Here is a 20,002-nt window from a genome sequence, read left to right as displayed (position 1 = left end):
TGTAGGTGCAAAGTCAATTAACCTGGATTAATCCAAATGTTTTTATCATCTTTCCTATGTCCTTTTGCAGACGCATAAGAAGGCAACTGTTGGACTGACAGTTGGGCCAAACCATGAATTCTGAGGCAGCACTGAAGTTCCAAAATAAGAGAAGGAGACATAAGCTTGTTCCACATTCAAATTTAAAGGGACAGTTCACCCAAAATGAAATTCTTTCATCATTTACTCACCCGCTTGTCATTTCAAACCTGTATGACTTTCTTTCTACCGAATAACACAAAAGAAGATATTTTGAAGAAAGTTGGTAACCGAACAGCACTGGACCCCATTCACTTATGGACACAAAACCAACGCAAGTCAATGGGGTCCAGCTAACAACATTTTTCAAAATATCTTTTGTGTTCTGCAGAAGAAAGAAATGTATACAGGTTTGAAATGACAAGAGGGTGAATAAATGATGACAGAATTTCATTAATATTATTATTATTTTATTATGTATTATCTATTATGTATTTATATTAGCTGAGTGGTAAGAGCAAGGCATTAACAATGCCAAGGTTGTGGGTTCGATCCCAGGGGATTGCAAATACTTAGAAACAAATCTATAGGATAATGCAATGTAAGTTGCTTACTCTGCCAAATGCATAAATGTATTAAACAAAAATTCAACAGTCAACTGAGATACAGTCAATAAAGTAACTACAAATCCACAAAGTTTGTATCATCAATGGAATGTAATAGTTTATTACATACAAAATCATTCAGAAACAAGCATTCCCTTCAAAAACAGGTGTTGCTGACAGAACACAGATGGGAAAAAGAGAAAAACGCAGTTCATATCAATTGTCATTTCCAGCTGTTCCAGCAAAACATTAAGGATACTGTTTTACCCTTTCTGTCAAAATTAAAATGCTACAATTGGTTCATATGCATGCAAACATGGTTCTAAACCCCTTTCATATCATCAATGTATGATTTAACGCACAAATCACATTCAAAACAAAAACATCCATTGCTATTGTTCACACAAAAAATCTTCTACTGGACCACTGGTTGGCCAGTATATAAAGGCTCAGATCTCATCCAGGAAAAAAGGTTTCATCACACCAGCTGCTCTCCGTTACAGCTCAACAGGCTCAAGTGTTGTGGATCATAGACATCCGGGCTACTGTAATCCCTGAGACGTGATTTATATATCAGCTTGTGAGTGCCTAAATGCACTCACCCTGATATCTTTCATAGGGTGGGACATCTTTATCGAGCTCCTGTCTAATATGAGGCTGCTACACTAGCATGGATGAGCATTCTAATAAACCCCTCCTGTAAATAAATGCAGGCATACAATATAATCATAAAAGACAGCTGTTTGTAATTTCATAGGCACAGGAGGTAGGTAATAATTTGCACTCAGGGTGGCTAATGGAAAAGATTCAGAAAGGACCATGATCATATCTGAGGTGCCTTCACCCTTTACATAAGTTCTTCTAACCCTCCTTCTACATTATGTACATGCAGGCAGATTTGAAACATCACACACATATCAAATACACGTTCGCAAATAAAGAAATGGTTTTGGTTTCATATTATGTCCATTGCAAGAAAAAATGTGATGAAAATAAACAGATTAAAATCAACATTTCCCTTTACCCTATTAAGAGTTTAAAACATGCCACGTTCCCTAATGAGCAGCAAAAGTCAACAGGGTTCAGCATTCATTACATTATAAAATGAGACATGATTAATCAATGACATGATAAAGGGAAATGCAAAAGACATCTATTTGGGATGTGTAACTGCTCAGATGCTTGCTATAGAGGAATATGATGAAGCTGTGGAATGAAGAGAAGCAATTTAATATTGACTGCAGTACGAGGAGCATAAGATAGGAAAGAGATGAAGCATTGAAGCTAATTTAGAAAACAGGTTGAAACGCCCTAAAGCACATCAGTCATGCTAAATTCTTAAGTGTTTTCACTTTGTATACACAGATTTCAGTCATAATGTAACAAGCTCTGGCTCCTCAAAAAAATCTTCGGTAGTACTTGAAAATGACTGGCATCTCATTGGATTGTGTGAAGGTAATGATTCTGAAGCCATCAACCTGATAAGGGATATTAATGAAGTGGACTTTCCTGTAGCTCAGTGGTAAGAGCATGGTGCTAGCAACGCCAAGGTCATGGGTTTGATCTCAGGGGATTGCACATACTCAGATACAAATGTATAGTATAATGCAATGTAAGTCACTTTTAAGCGTCTGCCAAACATGTAAATGAAGTAAAGACGTGTTGAACAAGAAAATAAAACGGAAACAGTGACCTATAGGTAGTATAACTGCTTGAATCTCATGAAAACAGTTTTTCATAGTTTTAAGAACCATACACTTTTTTTTTGCATTGTGATTTTCATTCCTAAACGCCACACAACCACAAATTCCCATTATCATGTCTCCAGACATTTGGTTTACATATATAGTTATTTTCATTATTCTGAATAGTGACCACTTTCTCAATGTTATAAAGCAATATTTTTGTATATCAGGAATAAATTGCAATGCAAAAAAAACATTGTAGTCCTTACACTGGGTTCACACCAAACGCGAATTAAGCGTTTTGCGTGAGTAAATTGCATTCAAAGTCAATGTAAGGACACGTACAGACGCGAACTCGCGGCAGGCGGTGCGAATGACGCGAATCGGGCGGCGCGATCACTCGCGTCACTCACGCGAAAATAACGAACTTTTCCCGCGAGTAATAAAGAGCGTGCAACGCGATTGTTTGCGTTTGGTGTGAACCCAGCATTAGAGTGATACAATTCTGACATCATTCACTCACCCTAGTGTCAAGCCTGTATGACTTTCTTTCTTCTGCAGAACACAAAAGAATATATTTTGAAGATAGCTGGAAACTTCTATTGTATGGACACAAAACTAATGCAAGTGAATCGGTGCTGGTGAACATTCTTTAAAATATCTTCTTTTGTGTTCTGCGGAAGAAAGAAAGTCATACAGGTTTGAAATGACAAGAGGATGAGTAAATGATGAGAGAATTAAAATTTTTGGTTGAACTATCACTTAACATAAGCGAACATTAATCAAATTCAAAAAAGTCAAATTCCTTTCTCTTTGTTCTGATGTTAGTGTGAACTTTGACCAGAACATCTTGACAGGTTTTGTGAAATACACCAAGTTATATATCGACTGGACCCAATGTTTATATTGCACATGATGTGTCGTCCCCACAAAAGTAAAAACGAAAAATAAAACAACACAATTAATCAAATCAATTGTTTGGGACCATCCACCACCTCTCGTATTCAGACCTGCAGGACGAGTCCAGCTGCAGAGATGTTGTCTCCTCCCCCGGCGGTCTGATACACTTCAGTGCACACCAGAACAGGAGCCACGCAGATCTCATAGTCATCCTCGTGCCAACACGAGACGGGTCGAGACTCCTGCAGAGGAATCCTCTGGCTTCCTTCACTCCTGCTAGTGGAGAACGATTCGTCCATGATCAGCCGCGCTTTACTCAGGTCGATGTCCGCCGAGCCGCAAACATGCCGGTTGGCGGTCAGAGAGGCTTTGGCCATGGCCGCCATGGTGTTCTTCCACTGGGAGCCACGCTTGACGATGATGGCCTGGAAAGCGAGCGTGTGGACGTGGAGGCGGGTGAGTGGACGGCCCGTACCGGCATCTTGATGGTGCTGGTTTACCAGGCGATAGAGTTCTCGCATCTGGTCCAGAACCGTAGCTACGCGAGGGTTGGGATCGGACAGAACGGTTAGGTTGCTACCCCGGAAGAGGCTCAAGAGATTGGGCAGCTCTTGTTCGTTCATGCCCAACGAATCAGCATGTGGAAGAACGAACTGTAGAAGATCCAACATCAAACCCTCATCCACAAAGCTGGCCATCTCAAAATGCACAGTAGTCTGAGGCGATGCAGAGGACAACATCCGTGCCAGATTTTTCAGCAATGATTCACGCTCTCCTAAAAGAAAACAATGGTACAATAAATACAGAAAAAAAACTTTAAAAGGCTGAGATGTTACAGTTAATATTTTGCCAGTTCAAATACGCAATAATTATTAACCATCCTATTTTGGCTCAAGGGCAGACTGCCACAGAGGTACAAAACAAACAGGATTACTGAATATTAAAAAGCCATTACAGCCTGTCAACTTTCCCAGGGAGGCTGAAAAAACACATTAATCTCACCCTGTGACATACAGTACTGGTTCAGACTGCACGGCTACAAACCACCACTGATTTATACACAGTATCGCAGTTTACATATACATCACATTGTAAAAATAAGGTTGTATTTGTTGACAATTAGTAAATGCATTAGCTAACATGAACTTCTAAAGCATTTATTAAAGGGGTCATATGACACGGCTAACACGAATATTACCATTTGTTTTAGATGTAATCCAATGTGTATACAGGATTTAAGGATTTTATTTTCCACATACCGTGCATGTTTGTATCTCCTCTTTGCCCCGCCTCTCTGAAACGTGCAGATTTTTTACAAAGCTCATCGCTCTGAAAAGCGAGGTGTGCTATGATTGGCCAGATAACCAGTGCGTAGTGACTGGTCGAATACTGCAAGCGTGTGACGGAAATGTGACGCCTCTTACCATATTTGGAACATCAGGTTCCTCTTCAATTGTACTGACAGGTACGCCCACCTTACGTGCGTATACATTTGGGTGGTCTTAAGGTCTTTGCACATACAGTCCGAAATTTTCGTATGCGTTTTTTCGTATTTGCCTCTCGTTTGTACGGTGTCTCTGAATTGTTATAAAACGCCTCTCAAAATGCTTGACGGATGCAAAAAACGCAGAAGATCGAACCCGGTCCGAATTTTTTTATGACGGACGAAAATATCGGAGTCAGTGTGTAAATGTGATTGACACAACGTGAGGTCGTATTTATTTTTTAACGTGCGGAAATTTCGGACGCAAATTTCGGACTCAATGTGCAATGGGCTTTAGTCAAGTCATACCAAAAAACTGACGTTGGTTTGTGGGGGTGTGGTTACAAGAGACGTTTCAAACAGGTCTGGGTGAGCATTCGCTTTTAGAGAGAATGCATCTTTTGTTCCGACACTTTAATATTTGCAATTTTACGTGTCTAATACATGCATGGGTAACTTATAACACACCAAAGATACAGAAAAACACGTATTCGCGCCATATGACCCCTTTAATCTTAAAAAAAGTGTTACCTATAAAACAATTCAAGAATCATTTGTTAAAGTAGTGTAAAATAAACATCATGAAACTTTGAGTCACTAAACTTCATTTTAATACACATTTCATAAAAATGTAAATATCTAAAAGTATATCAACTTCTGAGTTACTACCTAAAGTTATATAGTACCCAGTGTTTAATCTAAACTCACAACCTGTCTATACTGGACGCAAGCCGCGCCGCGCCACGACAAAAGACAATAGAATCAATAAGAACCTATTCTAATTTTTTATTTTGTCCACACCAGACGTGGCGCGATGCAACATGACAAACTCATTAAGAACAAGGCATTTGTTGTGTCGCGTCACGCCACTCACGTCTGTAGTAGACGCAGGGTGTTACAGATACCCCCTGTTGTGGCTGCAATTCACTTACCGTGTTTAAAAGGGAAGCTGTCCATCATCTGAAGCCCGCCCACCACCAGTAGATCTGGTTTGAAGCTCTTTAGCTGCTCTTGAAATTGCTCCATGGAGTCGAGATACGGATTATGGTCATCGCTGTGGACTATATATCTAAAGAAATGCATAAGCAAGCAAAACGTTTAACATATTACAGACATATGCAGATTTGTTTTAGCATATTGACATTTATTGGATGCAGATGAGTTAATCCATCTATAATCAAATGTATACCAACCTGTTGGCCCTTCGCGAGGTGTATGGCCCCCATGTGGCTCCTGTGGGGTACTCCAGAATCAGGTGGATGTCTGGCTCGTCCAGTGTGTTTCCTGCCACTGCAGAGACCAAATAATTAATTACATTAAAAGATATTAAACATAAATGAAAGACAACTTTACGCTACATACGATTTTAGAGGTGAAGATAATAAATATACTAAAGACTAATGATACTAGTAACAGATTTATTAACTTTTAAACCAATCCTGTAGTTAAATCATGGTAAACCATAGTAAAAAGTTAACTATGGTTTTGCTACAGTAGCCATAGTTTAACTGTATTTAAATATTCTCTTCTATTCTATAATTAGTGGGGATATTCTGAAAGTATGAATGTTACGCCACCAGTGATTCGCTGAGACAGGATGTCAGTGAAATCTGTGCTGAAACTGCCCCCTAGAAGCACATCACACCCCTCAAGTGCCATCCTGCTGGCCATGACAGGTGCATTTCCTCCGATCGACCACCTGTTTCCTGGCAGCTCGCGAGAAGCCTCCACCAGCTCACTGAAGAGTGTGTCGTTCACCACAAACCTCCTACAAAATTTAAAAAAAAAAAATTTAAATAACAGTTTAAAACACACCAGAAGGGCAGACTGATGGTTAGGAACGTGAGATGTGAAAGCGGACCGTGTTTGCAGTGTTTTTGTCCTTTCCATATACAGTACATCATATCTCCGGAAACAAACTCGATTCAGATAATTAATTATCTAACACGCAAAATGTAAAAGTAAAGCAAATTGCCAAATGACAAACATTTGTCTCTTAACTTGAAACACAAACAAATCATTTAATTACACAATGTAACACATTTTTTAAAAAGTTGTTTCGATTTAATACATTAATTTTATTTTACTGTTTCTTTATGAAGTAGAAAAAAAACACACACACAAAAAATTTTTTTTTACATGTATACGTTTCGGTATTATTACTAGAATAAAACTCAAAAAAATACAAGGTACTGGCATAACACTGAGCTCAAAACAACAGTTTAACATACAGTTACTAAAAATGAGTCCTTCCCTGAGCCTTTTAAAATATGTAAAAAATGTTACAGTTTTTGTTTATTTGCAATATACCGATAATTCGTAATTAATGATATAAGATGAATATTTACTTGAGCTAAATATACACTAAAACATTGATGCTACATATATGAAAATAAATATTACCACAATAATTAGCACCACAGAATTGTACAAAGAATTATAAAAAGGTCAGGCGAAACAACAATTTGTTACACTGTGTTATAAATAAGCTTTCACTGAGAAATAACAATTCAGCTCGACACTATTTTTTAACATAGTGTTACAGTATGCATTTTAAGAATTTTTGAGTTTTTTGAGTTAAAAAGAATAAAAATTACAATTCCACTACGACCCACAGTTATGAGGCGCGCAAGTATTGACACATCAGTTTAAATTCTAAACATGTGTCAAGCTGCACACAGGCCTCCCAACCCTGCCATGTTCCAAAACAACATTTAGCAGCACAAGCAGTTAATGACACTCATCCGTCTCAACACAACTGCAACAGTATCCTGAGAGATCACATCTGTGAAATGTGAAATTTCTCACACTCTCCTATAGAGTGAAGCATGATGCTACTGGCATAGTGCCGGCACACATTTTCTAAAGCTGTATGTGCCTGATTTTCTAGACTGTAAACTCATCAATTGACCATGCATCTAACAAAACTAAAGATTTGAACCAGTTAAACTACTAGCAAATAAAATCAGTTCAAACGAATGACTATTATTTCCAATCATGCTCATGGGAAGTCACCGTCAGAATTGAGCTTTAGAAGAAGAGCTCCACAAAGCTGCTAAACAAGGTCTTTAGATTACAGAGGAATTCCAGGCAGGCACCCCTGTGTCCCGGGGGCTTTTTGAGCATGTTCGTGAACGTCTTGTACTTACTCTGAAGCGGCTCCCGGTGGGAAAAAGAAGGCGAAGCTCTGGGCCAGTTGCTCTGCGTTCTCTATGTAGTCATGATGGAGAGGCTGGTCTGAAGGCTTCACACCGATTTTGTTCAGCAGGGCCACTCCATCGACGATGATATCGACACAGCCACCAAAACCTAATAAAAGAGGAAAATAATATTACATGTGCTGTTTAATAATGCAATCTTATCTACTATTACATTTTTTTTCAACTTTGAACCTGACTATGCAACAAAACACACCTAAACTCATAGGTCATACAATATCTGCAAGCAACTGAACAAACTAGATTAGATGTCATCCATAGCTGGCACAGAAGCTGTCCTTTCTCATTAGACTGACTGCTGACAGTTACCAGTTACAGGTTGGAATACAGTGTATGACATGTAAACCACAGACATGATGTCAGGCTGAGTAGATCAAAAATCAGTAAAGATTGAATAAATGGATAAGCAGTCACCATGAGGATATATGTCAATACCAACCCCATGAACTAAGATTAAGATAAAGTTGAGTTAACATTCATTGTCTGTATAATACAATCAACCTAAAAGTGTAAGGCAATGGCCGAAGAATGTTTTTTGTTAAATGGAAGACCTAACCCTGGTTTGTTGTCTTTCTATGCAAGCAGTGAGCATGCGTTACAACAGAGACTGTTAAAATAAGCAAGAAAATATGCAAATCTAACATGCAAAATTGCAAATCACACAGCACAACCCTGATGTTTTAAGGAAATGCTAGTTTTATAAAAAGTAAAAAATGAAAACATATATTATCAAACATTTAAATATTATTAAAAATAAAAAATATATATTATTATCACATTTGAGAATTGACAAAGTTATTTCAAGCATATTTAACAATTATTTACGTAAAACATACGTAAATATTTGTTTAAAGATAACATATAGATAACTTATCAAAATCTCAGTGTTGCACATATAATTGTATCATAAAATATTATTTTTACATTTGAGAGTTGCAAAAGTTATTTTAAGTATGCATATAATTAATTATTTATGTTTCATGGTGTAGAAATGCATGTAAAAGTCTGTACCGATGGCCACTCGAGGTCTGGAAACGCTGTTCATGCCAACTTTCCGCTCCGCGCGCAGCAGTGAAGACAGAACCGTGTCCAGTCTGTCGTCCAGAACCGAACTGTCTGGTGATCGGAACCAGTATGCAATCAGCACCACTGCAAGAGACAAAAGCGAGCTATATTTCACTCCAATGGCCATTGCAGATGTATGAACGCACTCCTATCTGCCCTCCGCCTTCCTGAGCCAATAATGCAATGATGAATCGGCGGATGTTTTTTTCTTCTGTAGAAATAGAAGCAGCAGTTAGAGCGGCAGAAGAGCATTAAAATGAGGCGCGGGTGGCGGCCCGGAAGTTGTTGTATTTTGCGAGATGAGACTTATATCAAACCCCAACTTCAGGCGTTAAGCTTATTTTACATATATTCATGCCTGAATTTTATTAATAAAGCTGTAAAGTATAAGATAATAAAGTATAAGTTTCAATGTAAAATTCAGGTGACCCGCTATCACGTGGAATCTGCTACTTTTATCAGCGCTGTTCTAAGTGGACTAGTCACCGTTGTTTCTGATCAACTATTAGGGCATTAAAAATAAGTTTATATAGATTGCTTGATCAGGTTTTGCGTTTGCATGTAAGAAAAACGTCTTAGAATATATAAATAAATATACTGATCTCCAATGACTAAAATGTCCTAATAATTGCATTGGGCTTTAATGCGCCCCCTGGAGGAGGTAAACGTTGCCGTATAATTGTAAACCATTGTTGTTCATTTACATTTTCTATTCAGTGTTGTTCAACTGGCCTACAAGAAATCAACCCGCTCCGGTCATTTTGTTTCAAAATAAAAGTTCTGTTCTTTCATTAATAAATTAGCCTACACATATTTAAACTATACATAGAGTAAAAACGAGAGTATTTATTAACTTTGAATGCAAGTGATTTAGTAATAATATTTTTACTGTTGTTTAGTATTTTTATTCTCTGTGTAGATTTTACAAACAAGCATGAAATGTGATATTTTGCCACCAGAATGGCTTGTGCTTGACTCAGCAAAAAAGCCTGCCATATACTGTATACATCAAATTCATCTGTGGCAGAGATATAAATGGGGAGTTAAACTGTCAACACAAGTAGTATATTTCTGCATTGATAGGCCTGTGGGATGTGCTGTGCCTGGTGTATTTGCGTGGCTTTAATTTTGCAACTCTATCAATAGTTGTTCAGGGAGGTCCATATTTATAGATAAATAAACTCAAAAATAAATGCAAGTCATGCTTTATCTTCAAATTTTATTGTCTTAGTTTGAAAACAATTTGCAATAGAATTAATTATTTCAAAGGTAAAATACAAAAGATAGTAAGGTATAAAAACAAAGAAAAAAAGGGTATGTTACAAATTGTTAGTATGTCAGTAATATATTAGTTTCTTGACCAAATACCTTAAACACGAATAAATGCAACATCAAAACGAGTTTCAATTAAAGTCAACATTTTTTTAAAGGACATGCCATTCATAATTTACTAATACAAAACAGTAATACTTCAAATGTGCTTTACATATGCATGTTTTAAACCAACAATTACTTAAAACAAGAATGTTGTCATTGCATCAGAAGTCTGGAGACAATATCCTACGTATACTGATATGAGACTGTCTACATTATGTACAGCAAAATAACTATGGTTACATTATTTTAGGAACAAGAAATGCATTTTACAGGTTGAATTGATCACTTATGTGTCTCTGCTGGGGGATTAGAAATGAGAGACAAAATCCTTTATTAATCCTGTTTAATGACATTTGCATCTTATCAGCCTATTGGTAACAGTCCAAATAGCTATTCTGACTTTGTTTGCAGCCATAACATGGAGAGAAAACCTTAATAAATAGTAAATGTGCAGTCACTATGTCTGATGACTAAAGGTCTTATATACGGAATTGCCTGACTGAAATTGATGATAAAACTAGACTGCACTGTACAAAATGGTAACAACACATAAAACAGACACCACAGTAACAGACTTAACATCTCTCATTTTTACACTTGCCAAATTGTAACCTAAAGGCCCAGACTGTTTAGCACCTTGCTTAATGTATGTACAGATGACAGCTGGTTTTCGATCAAGACCTTACTGAATTCAACACACACCACTACAACACTGGAAAATTTCATATTTTTCAAAACATTTAGAAGGGCCCTCATATATAGTTTTCAAAAGATGGCCTCACTTAAATATACAAAGTTTTTTTTTCCCATTGCACAATTAATATGTTTGAACGAAAACATTATTGCAGCAAAACAAATATTCTGCAAATTTTCTCAACAATTGTATTCTTATATTATGGAGCTACACAAAGTCTTATTAAAAGCAAAATTCAGAATCCTGAATGTTTTTAAAAGACAAACATCCCACCCTGAAGTTACTTAGATTCCTGATTTTAAATATGATATCATAGGACTCTGGACCTACTGTATGTCCAAAGATAAACACCTAAAAATATAAACAAAGCAACAGGGAACTGTGAAGTTTCTCAAAGCCCCAGAGTCATTTCCACTCAGATGTGGAATGTCCTAAAATCTGTACAAAACACAATAGAACAAAGAAAAAAAGATGTTCCCCTCGGTTTAAAGTTAAAGTAGACGATTCTGATCTCAGTCCATAACAGCTAGAGTTTTTCAGTAATATCCAGGATGGTACTGTTGACTCCATGGCTTCTGATTCCAAAACTGATGAAGACAAAGATTATCGTTTCATGGATATACATATTTCATTTTATAATATGAATTTCATAAAATTGGCTATTTATAAATATGCATATTTAGCAGTACAGGTAGTATGTTTTCTTTATCTGAGACCAAAAAAGATTTCAGTGAATCAGAATAACACACAGAATACAGAAATCTTACTTTAAAGAGACACTCACCCCTTGTTGCCAGCTCTGGTTGAAAGCTTGTGCTTTGTTCATGCTAAAATTCCCATTTTTAAAACCACGATTATTTCCTCCTCGACCCCTGAACTTCTGTAGAACCATAAAGATATTAATATAGATGCACTTGGGCAGGCAGTCAGTATGTTAAAGCAAAAAATTTATTGTTTAGAAAATAAATTGGATAGATTTACAACAACAGAATAGAAAAGCCACATTGGGAATGATGCAGACTATTGCTGATCTCTCACCTGGTTGAAGTTACCCCTATTAGCTCCTCCCCCTCTGGCCATGTTGCCCCTGTGCATGCCTCCTCCTCTGCTGCCCATGTTAACCATGTTTCCCCGACCCGGTCCTGGTCTGGGGGGACCACCTCTGTTGGGCATCCCACCACCGCGGTTAAAACTGCCCCGGTTAAATCCTCCTCTGAAGGCAGGGGGAGGAAGGAAACCTCTTGGTGGCCTGCTGAACCCACCTCGAGGTCCGGGTACTGTTATACAGTCAGAAAAGAAAAGTTTGTTTTTTTCTTCATTAAGGCCGGCCAGGATTTCTTTTGGATTCATTGAAATACAACACAAAATTATAATTGACACTATTTACTTATTTATTGGTGTGATTATTGTCTATGATTTATGTTTTTTTGTGAGTGCCGTACACCCCCTGAAGTTGCCCCTGTTTTGAAAGCCTCCTCTTCCTCCCCTCTGACCGCGTCCACCACCACCACCACCACCACGACTGAACAGATTTTTGACTCCTCGTCCCCGGATGCCTCCTCTCTTCGGCTGAACTCCACCCTGGTTGAGTTTCTTCTCGGGTGGAAGGGAACTTCTGCTCTCTTCCTTGTACTGATCGAGCAGTTTCATGGCTTCCTCTTTCTCCAGCTCAACATAACGCACTTCATTGAAACATTCACCTTCCACGGGCAACGTGTATATTCCTGAAAGAGATTACCAGAAATTAATCAAAACGTTTTATAACCGTCCACATTTTGGGGACCGCACACTTATTTACAAAAGATTTTACCTTTCATTTTTAGCACAGCGTGTTCGGGTACATCTTTGCCATCTGTTTCTGCCTTTTTCTGGGTTCTCTGTATGTACGCCTCATCTGTCGGACAGACGACCACAGCTTTCCGCTGGAAGCTAGCAAACAGGCACATTTTCCTTCTTTGGGCTGGTGCTGATACATTAGTCTAAACAGAGACATTTATGTGAGAATATTTTTAGAAGATGATTTAAAGGGGTCATATGGCGCGAATACGTGTTTTTGTGTGTCTTTGGTGTGTTATAAATTGACCATGCATGTATTAGACACGTGAAATTGCAAAAATGAAAGTGTGGGAACAAAAGATGCATTCTATCTAAAAGCGAATGCTCACCCAGACCTGCCTGAAACGCCTCGTGTAACCACACCCCCACAAATCTACGTCAGTTGGTGGTATGATTTGACTAAGACCGCCCAAATCTATACGCAAGTAAGGTGGGCGTACATGTTAGCACAATTGCTTTGGACCCTGATGTTCCAAATATGGTAAGAGGCGTCACATTTCCGTCACACGCTTGCAGTATTCGACCAATCACTACGCACTGGTTAACTGGCCAATCATAGCACACCTTTTCAGAGCAATGTGCTTTGTAAAAAAGCTGCACGTTTCAGAGAGGCGGGGCAAAGAGGAGATACAAACATGCACGGGATGTGGAAAATACAGCGTTTTTGAACCTTAAATCGTGTTTACACATTGCATTACATCTAAAACAAATGATAAAATTTGTTTTAGCCGTGTCATATGACCCCTTTAATAATCATTGCACCAGATATTACATGAAAAATAAATCAGAACTAACAAAAACAATCATATACAAAAATGTGTGACTTAAGCGTCAATATTTTTACTCAATGATTTAATAAATAATCTACTGAAAAATGTTTTATTTAATTTTTTTTCTAGATCACATTTAGTCACCTGGTCAAGAATGTAATTGCGTTTCTTTCGTGCTGCAATCTCAATAAACTTCCCAAGGAAGAGCGGAGCACGCTGAGATATTGCTGTGATTTTTATGATGTCTTTCATCTGCCGTTTCAGACTGGAAATCTGAATTTCAACATGAAAAGAACATACGCTGTCATGTTCATGATTATTTTAACCTTATTAAACTCAATCACAGTAATACAATCTGACTCACCATCATTTTCTCTATGATCGTGTTGGTTCCAAGGATGTTATATTTTCCAGGGTTGGCTTGTGTGTGGTTTGTAACCCATTCTGTCTTTCCAGATCCAGGCAGTCCAACCATGACTATGACCTATGCCATTTTACAGAAGACAAAGCAAAGTCTATCTTCAGAATAGACTTGTTCAGTACATCTTGCCATTTTATTAGATCACTATTTTTGATGTACACAGAATATAAAACTTTCACACTGAACAGCATACACATTTTACAATGCTAAATTGCGTTAGCTAGGTTAATGTATTTTTTGCACATTTAAAATGTAAAATAATTGTATTTATTTTAAACTTAGGAAGAGAGATGTACCGTACTATTGTTCTGAACATTTATTCTTACATACTATATACTTCACATACTATTTAAAAAAAACAATACTAGTCAGCATCAGTGTTGGGTAAGTTACTCTGAAAAAATAATTAATTACTAGTTACTAATTACACATTCGATAATGTAATTAGATTACTGTACAAGTTACTCTCTTCAAAACGGCCTAATGGTTAGAGAGTCGGATTCGTGACCAGAAGGTTGCCGGTTCGATTCCCAGGGCCGGCGGTTAACGACTGAGGTGCCCTTGAGCAAGGCACCTTACCCCTACTTGCTCCCCGGGCGCTGCAGTGATAGCTGCCCACTGCTCCGGGTGTACGTGTGTTCATCACTTGCTGTGCGTGTGTTCACTACTCTCTGGATGGGTTAAATGCAGAGGTCACATTTCGGGTATGGGTCACCATATCTGACTAATAGGTCACTTTCACTTAAGTGATTCAAGGATTTACATGAAACTGCTCTTTTAATTAATTCAAATAAATAATATAAAACTACATAAAGTACTCTTATTAACTGATCAAAGTATTACAAATGTGAGAATTATACATTGAAGCATGGATTTTAAAGTTAGACTTTGAATTTTGATGTCAGTTCCACTATTGCACACATATATATACACAAAGTATTTAGATTAATTACATCAGAAGTAACTGTAATTAAATTACTCAAAAAAATTGAGTAAACCCTTACTTTACTTTTTCAAGGGAAATGTAATTGAATTACAAAAACTAATTACTTAGTAACTAGTTACTCCCAACACTGGTCAGCATACCTACTTACTATATACCAGTGTATAGTAAGCAGTATACTAGTGAAACCAACCTCACAGTCTTCTTTGGTCTCGGGTCCCTTTGGTCCTCTGACGCGATCACAAACAGGAATGTTCTGCAGGAATGTGAAGCCGTCAGGTTGAGGAAAGAAAGGTGTTTCTCGCTGACCGAAGTTGAACTCAACTGCACAGTTATGGCAGAGCACATGAGGTAACTGTGCCTTTCCATCAAGCACTTCTTTACTGACTTTAAAAGCACATCCTAGATCTTGTCCGTTCTTAGAGAAGGAAATCTCAACATCTTCACCATCAAAGTTCTGCCAAAGAAACATTTACATTTATGCATTTTGCTGTTATCCAAAGTTAAGAAGGTTTCCATTACATAACTAAAAAACAACTGAAACAATTCTGAAATGTTAAAATAAATGTAAAAGCACATTGACACTTACATGTATGTAGGCAGAATACAAGTAATACAAAATACATATTGTAAAAAAATACACTAAAAATATTTCATTGTACTGTACATGTATGCATGTTTACAAAATAAGAGCACATGGACACTCACAATAAAGCAACCAACAACATCATTCTCATCAAATGCCTCTCCAAAATCTTCTGTCACACAGTTGCTGGTTTTCTTAGCCTTAGTAGAAAAGGCATAAGAATTGGGGTCCTCTCCTGTAATATTACACAAAAAAAATACATTTGTTTATTTAAAATTTTTCTGTAAGAAATCAACACAGACCCTTACCTAGCAGAAGGGAGCTGTTCGCCAGTGACCAGCCCACCAGGACGTCATGAATCTCGATTCCTTTACTGGAAATGTGTTTAACAGGAATCTTCTCTATAATCTGGAAAATAAATCCAGGATTTTAAAAATGAAAAAAAATAAAAAATATAGGTAAAACTCAAGTTGAGACAACAGTCACACCTTCATTTCAAAGCAGGCCTTGCCCTTGGCCACACCATAAGACGCCCGTCCTCCTGCCCACAGGTAGGCAAAGCTCTCCATAGTGAGAGAGGAGGCGCTGTATCGATCCCGAGACACTTTGAAGTGCAAGTCGCAGTTGTCTGAGGAAACACAAGAGACAGGCTTCATGCTGTCATGATTCGCAAATGAGGACCCAGGTGCAGACAGCGGTGGAACGGAAACACAGGTTTATTGACACAAAACACAAAGCAAAACACCCTTGATGGGGGATAAAACAGACGAGGCAGGGTAACTAACTAAACTACATGAAACTTAGACAGGACTAAACTAACTACACACACAAGACTAGGCAGAGCAAAACGTAACACTTACAATGACGAGGAACACTGAGTAATACGAGGTAATCCAAACAGTACAAAGTAGCACAAAACGAATCAGCACAAGACAAGAGACACAGGTCAATATACAGGGAGATAAATCAAGAGCGGACAGGTGCGGGGCATGAACTAATTTACAATGTAACTAAGGAGACGAAAGGGCGGGAACAGAGACTCGACACCGGAGAGAGAATGTGGAAGGCCAAGTGGGCCAAAACTTCTCTCTCCACATTAAACAAGGGATTCTGCCGTGATTCTGCCACAAGGTCAAGAAAGCCATGACAAGATGAGGCAGAATCACGACACATGCATTGTGTTTTTGAGCTGCATGCTGCTCTGAGAAATGTTTATGATATTGACATCAGTATTTCTATAGTTGCAGTATTTCTATATGCATGATAAACAGAAAGTGCTATGCTGTACTTACAGGTGTCCAGACATACAGTGGTGTCATCAAACTCTTCATCTTCCTCCTCCAGTGGAGGCTGAGGTGACTTTGCCCTGAGGGAGTGATCAGTGAGATACTGTAAATATAATTATATATAATATAATTAATTCATAGCTTTTGAAATTGCCTGTGAAGTTCCTTCAGCTCTTAGAATGTGTACGGCCAGAGACACGTGTAACATCTCAATTTAGATTATACAAAGAAAGCTAAATTAAGAAGTAAAGGTTTATGCCTAATCTGATATCAATAATTATCTCATCCAATAATTGTTAACGCTTTACATTAAATCTTTAGCAATTTGTAGGATTACTTACCTTATTTTACTGAATATATTTAAAAAAATCATACTGTATGTTAAACATAAATGCACTTTAAATAAGTATTATCCAATTAATACCGTTCTAACATTTTTTAAATTTAGCTGTAGATATACAAGTGATTACGGTACCTGTAAACTGACAAAACCATAAATAGATACAGTACAAATTGGCAAAAATTGTAAAAACAAAAAAAAACTTTACAAACATACAAACGACTGTCTGGTTTATAAAAATGAGAAATCATGTTTTCTTCCAGAACTGTCAACGTCCCATTCAGTATACCTTACACGTTGTTGTTCTAAATCTCAAATCAACCCAAACCCGGATCAAAACGCACACACAAATGTCTAAGAAATAAACAGCACTTGTCGACTCTGAGTTGACACAGGTGCCTCTTAAATTGTGGACATTAAAATGGTCAACAGTAAAAATGTGTGTTTCTTTGCACGGGAGAGGAACAACATTCAGATTCGGCTCTTTACTGCCAAAGCTGTTCATGCGGTGCAGGAGAACCTCAGGAGTACCAGAGGCCTGACTGCACAGTTCTTACCGGCTGTATTTGCTTTCTTCAATAAACTCAAAGTAGCCCCTTCCATGTTCATCACGACGTCTCTTTACACCCTTCTTATTCTTCTGTTCATCACTCTCGTGTTTGTCCGCATCTCCTTGGGAAATAAAACAATATAAAGTAAGGGGATGCGCCTCCCCGCTGGACCCTACATGACGTGACACGTGGGTCCACATCATTACTGGAGGACTTATTTGGTGCAGTCGGTTAATTGCCAATATAAACCAATATTATTATTTTAAAACAGAAAGGTGTATAATTGCAATTGCACATGTTTAAAATCAAGGAGTGCTTATATATAGAGCAGCTGGTACACTGCAGTACTGCTTATGGTTACAGAAATTAGGCTGTTGCCAAGACAACTGCAAACTATGCAATTCTGAGCTAAGTAACACACATTTTCAGGTTCACGGTGCATGCAGCTGGAAGGAAAGCAATCCTTTGTGTGAATGTTGAAGGCACGTTTGGTGATGGACAAAACTGTCTCCAATTTACTCAAATGAACCACACTTATACACATTAACAACCAAAATTAAAGTAAACATAAAACCAGCAAACGCCAAACTATGACAAATAATTCAGAAATCCATAAAAAATAGACACATTTTCATGATCTTCCATGACACTGTAGTGTAAAAGGCTGACATGCATGACAAATGACGAATTGTAATGTACAAAACCTAAAAATAATGGACAATAGTTATTTTTACCAAGACCATCAATCTTACCGTACTTCAAATTTTTCTTATCTATATGTGTTGTTGTCATGTAGTAAATAAAGATCTAGGCTCTAAACCAGAAGTGAGATAAACATTTCATGAACTATAACCAATGAGCCCTTAAGCACAACACCTAAAAGTTACCCCAATAAGGTCGTCCTTGCACTATCAATATAATATAAAAAATAAGAACACATCTGCTGAATGCAGACTAAGATTAATAATGTCCTAACATGTGCTCCTCACTACTCCAGGCAAAATGAAACAAATGAGCTGAGATCATTATGCACAGACTCCATCTGGAGCTTCTGTCCTTCTCAACTTCAGCATCCTATTACAGTTCACCAATTCCCTTGAGCCTATGTGCACTCCAGTGACATTTCTTTCCAATAACACAATATTTAGGGTTTATAATTTAGGAAACACTCCCAAATATATTTTTTATTATTATTTTATTTGATAACGTCAGAGGGATATGGCTCAAATTTGGACATAACTATGCTGAAAATGTGTTGGGTTAAATGTAATGTTGCCAAATATAACTTTCTCCAATATAACTTCAGAAAGATAATCAATATTTATAAAGCAGTAATGTAAATTAAATACAAAAATAAACTGCTATAGGCTACATGCGATATATTGTTGTGATGAGCATAAAACTGCTTAAAAACAGAGTTTAATGCATTAAATAATGTGACTTAAGTCACGAGGACACAAATGCAACAATTTCTTGACAACCCTTAGAAACCATCTATGCTCTCGATGCTGTCAAAATGAAAAAAAAGTACTCATTGCACGCGCTTAAAGACACCGCTCGCGGTCCAGACATAACAAGCTTGATACTCTAATCGATTATCATTACCTGTATAACAGCTCGGATATTAGAAGAAATTTTAATCTCACCCTCTCCAGAGACCGCCACATCATCCTCTTCAAATTTCTCCATCTCTTCATCATCATCATCTTCTTTGAGGAGCGCATCCTCGTCCGAGTTATCCATCTCTACCCCCGCGTCCTCCTCATCCAGCATGTCATCATCCTGATGCTCCTCTGCTTCCGCGTCATCTCCATCCTCCTCATCGGCCTCCATGCTCTCCCCAACCAGGTCTTCATCGCCCATGTAACCAGGGCCGCCTTTATCCCCATCCTCTCTTTCAGCACCATTGGTCCTGGACAGCTCCTCCTGATCCAGAACGGCCTGAAGACGGGACATCAGATCGGCCTTGAGCCCTTTATCGGACAGATTCCTCTTCTTCAGCTCGTCCTTCAACTCGTTCACTTTCAGCTTTTTCACGTTGATCGAGCTCATCCTTCGGATCCCCGTTTAATAAATGATACCTGCAAAATTACAGAATTTAAAAAGGAACAAGAGGTTAACCTACAATAAATCCGTCCGAGCTGACTGTCTTGCGTACAGAGCACTCGGTGCGAGCAGATGGGCAGCAGTCAAAGCTATACGGGGCCAATTCAGCCTTATATAA

At 37.9% G+C, this 20,002-nt stretch overlaps 2 protein-coding genes across 3 annotated transcripts; both read right to left on the bottom strand.

Annotated features, from left to right (window-relative positions):
* Nucleotides 1-694: 694 nt before the first annotated feature.
* adpgk2 (ADP-dependent glucokinase 2) lies at nucleotides 695-9,157 on the bottom strand. The gene is made up of 6 exons (XM_057343819.1): nucleotides 8,921-9,157; nucleotides 7,841-8,000; nucleotides 6,269-6,459; nucleotides 5,885-5,981; nucleotides 5,624-5,760; nucleotides 695-3,983 (listed from the first exon to the last, which is right to left on the bottom strand). Exons 1-6 carry the CDS (start codon nucleotides 9,099-9,101, stop codon nucleotides 3,313-3,315), a joined length of 1,437 nt encoding a protein of 478 aa, XP_057199802.1. The 5' UTR covers nucleotides 9,102-9,157; the 3' UTR covers nucleotides 695-3,312.
* Nucleotides 9,158-10,189: 1,032 nt separating this feature from the next.
* hnrnpua (heterogeneous nuclear ribonucleoprotein Ua) lies at nucleotides 10,190-19,967 on the bottom strand. 2 transcript variants are annotated; one of them, XM_057344263.1, is made up of 14 exons: nucleotides 19,425-19,967; nucleotides 17,785-17,899; nucleotides 16,894-16,967; nucleotides 16,090-16,229; nucleotides 15,910-16,009; nucleotides 15,724-15,836; nucleotides 15,209-15,472; nucleotides 14,016-14,135; nucleotides 13,796-13,924; nucleotides 12,856-13,024; nucleotides 12,488-12,769; nucleotides 12,084-12,322; nucleotides 11,830-11,922; nucleotides 10,190-11,632 (listed from the first exon to the last, which is right to left on the bottom strand). In XM_057344263.1, the coding sequence occupies exons 1-14, from the start codon at nucleotides 19,828-19,830 to the stop codon at nucleotides 11,582-11,584; spliced, it is 2,295 nt and encodes a 764-aa protein (XP_057200246.1). In that variant the 5' UTR covers nucleotides 19,831-19,967; the 3' UTR covers nucleotides 10,190-11,581. The 2 variants fall into 2 exon arrangements, with proteins under 2 accessions (XP_057200246.1, XP_057200245.1); XM_057344262.1 differs by having other exon boundaries at nucleotides 10,191-11,632; nucleotides 11,830-11,925; nucleotides 19,425-19,966.
* Between the last annotated feature and the right edge of the window lie 35 nt (nucleotides 19,968-20,002).

The sequence above is a fragment of the Triplophysa rosa genome, linkage group LG10 (genome assembly GCF_024868665.1).
Source record: "Triplophysa rosa linkage group LG10, Trosa_1v2, whole genome shotgun sequence".
NCBI classification, from domain to species: domain Eukaryota; kingdom Metazoa; phylum Chordata; class Actinopteri; order Cypriniformes; family Nemacheilidae; genus Triplophysa; species Triplophysa rosa.
The sequence above is the reverse complement of the archived record's forward strand: the minus strand, read 5'-3'. Positions and strand labels throughout refer to the sequence as shown.

What these genes read in the sequence shown, in the direction of transcription:
- adpgk2 (XM_057343819.1), bottom strand. Translation starts at nt 9,101, where the DNA reads ATGGCCATTGGAGTGAAATATAGCTCGCTTTTGTCTCTTGCAGTGGTG. An exon ending in CCACCGGGAGCCGCTTCAGA is followed by an intron (nt 6,460 to 7,840) that starts GTAAGTACAAGA and finishes TAAATTTTGTAG; the next exon opens with GAGGTTTGTGGTGAACGACA. An exon ending in ACCTCGCGAAGGGCCAACAG is followed by an intron (nt 5,761 to 5,884) that starts GTTGGTATACAT and finishes GCATTTCTTTAG; the next exon opens with ATATATAGTCCACAGCGATG.
- hnrnpua (XM_057344262.1), bottom strand. Translation starts at nt 19,830, where the DNA reads ATGAGCTCGATCAACGTGAAAAAGCTGAAAGTGAACGAGTTGAAGGAC. An exon ending in CAGGGGCAACTTCAGGGGGT is followed by an intron (nt 12,323 to 12,487) that starts GTACGGCACTCA and finishes ACTGTATAACAG; the next exon opens with TACCCGGACCTCGAGGTGGG. An exon ending in ATAGGGGTAACTTCAACCAG is followed by an intron (nt 11,926 to 12,083) that starts GTGAGAGATCAG and finishes ATGGTTCTACAG; the next exon opens with AAGTTCAGGGGTCGAGGAGG.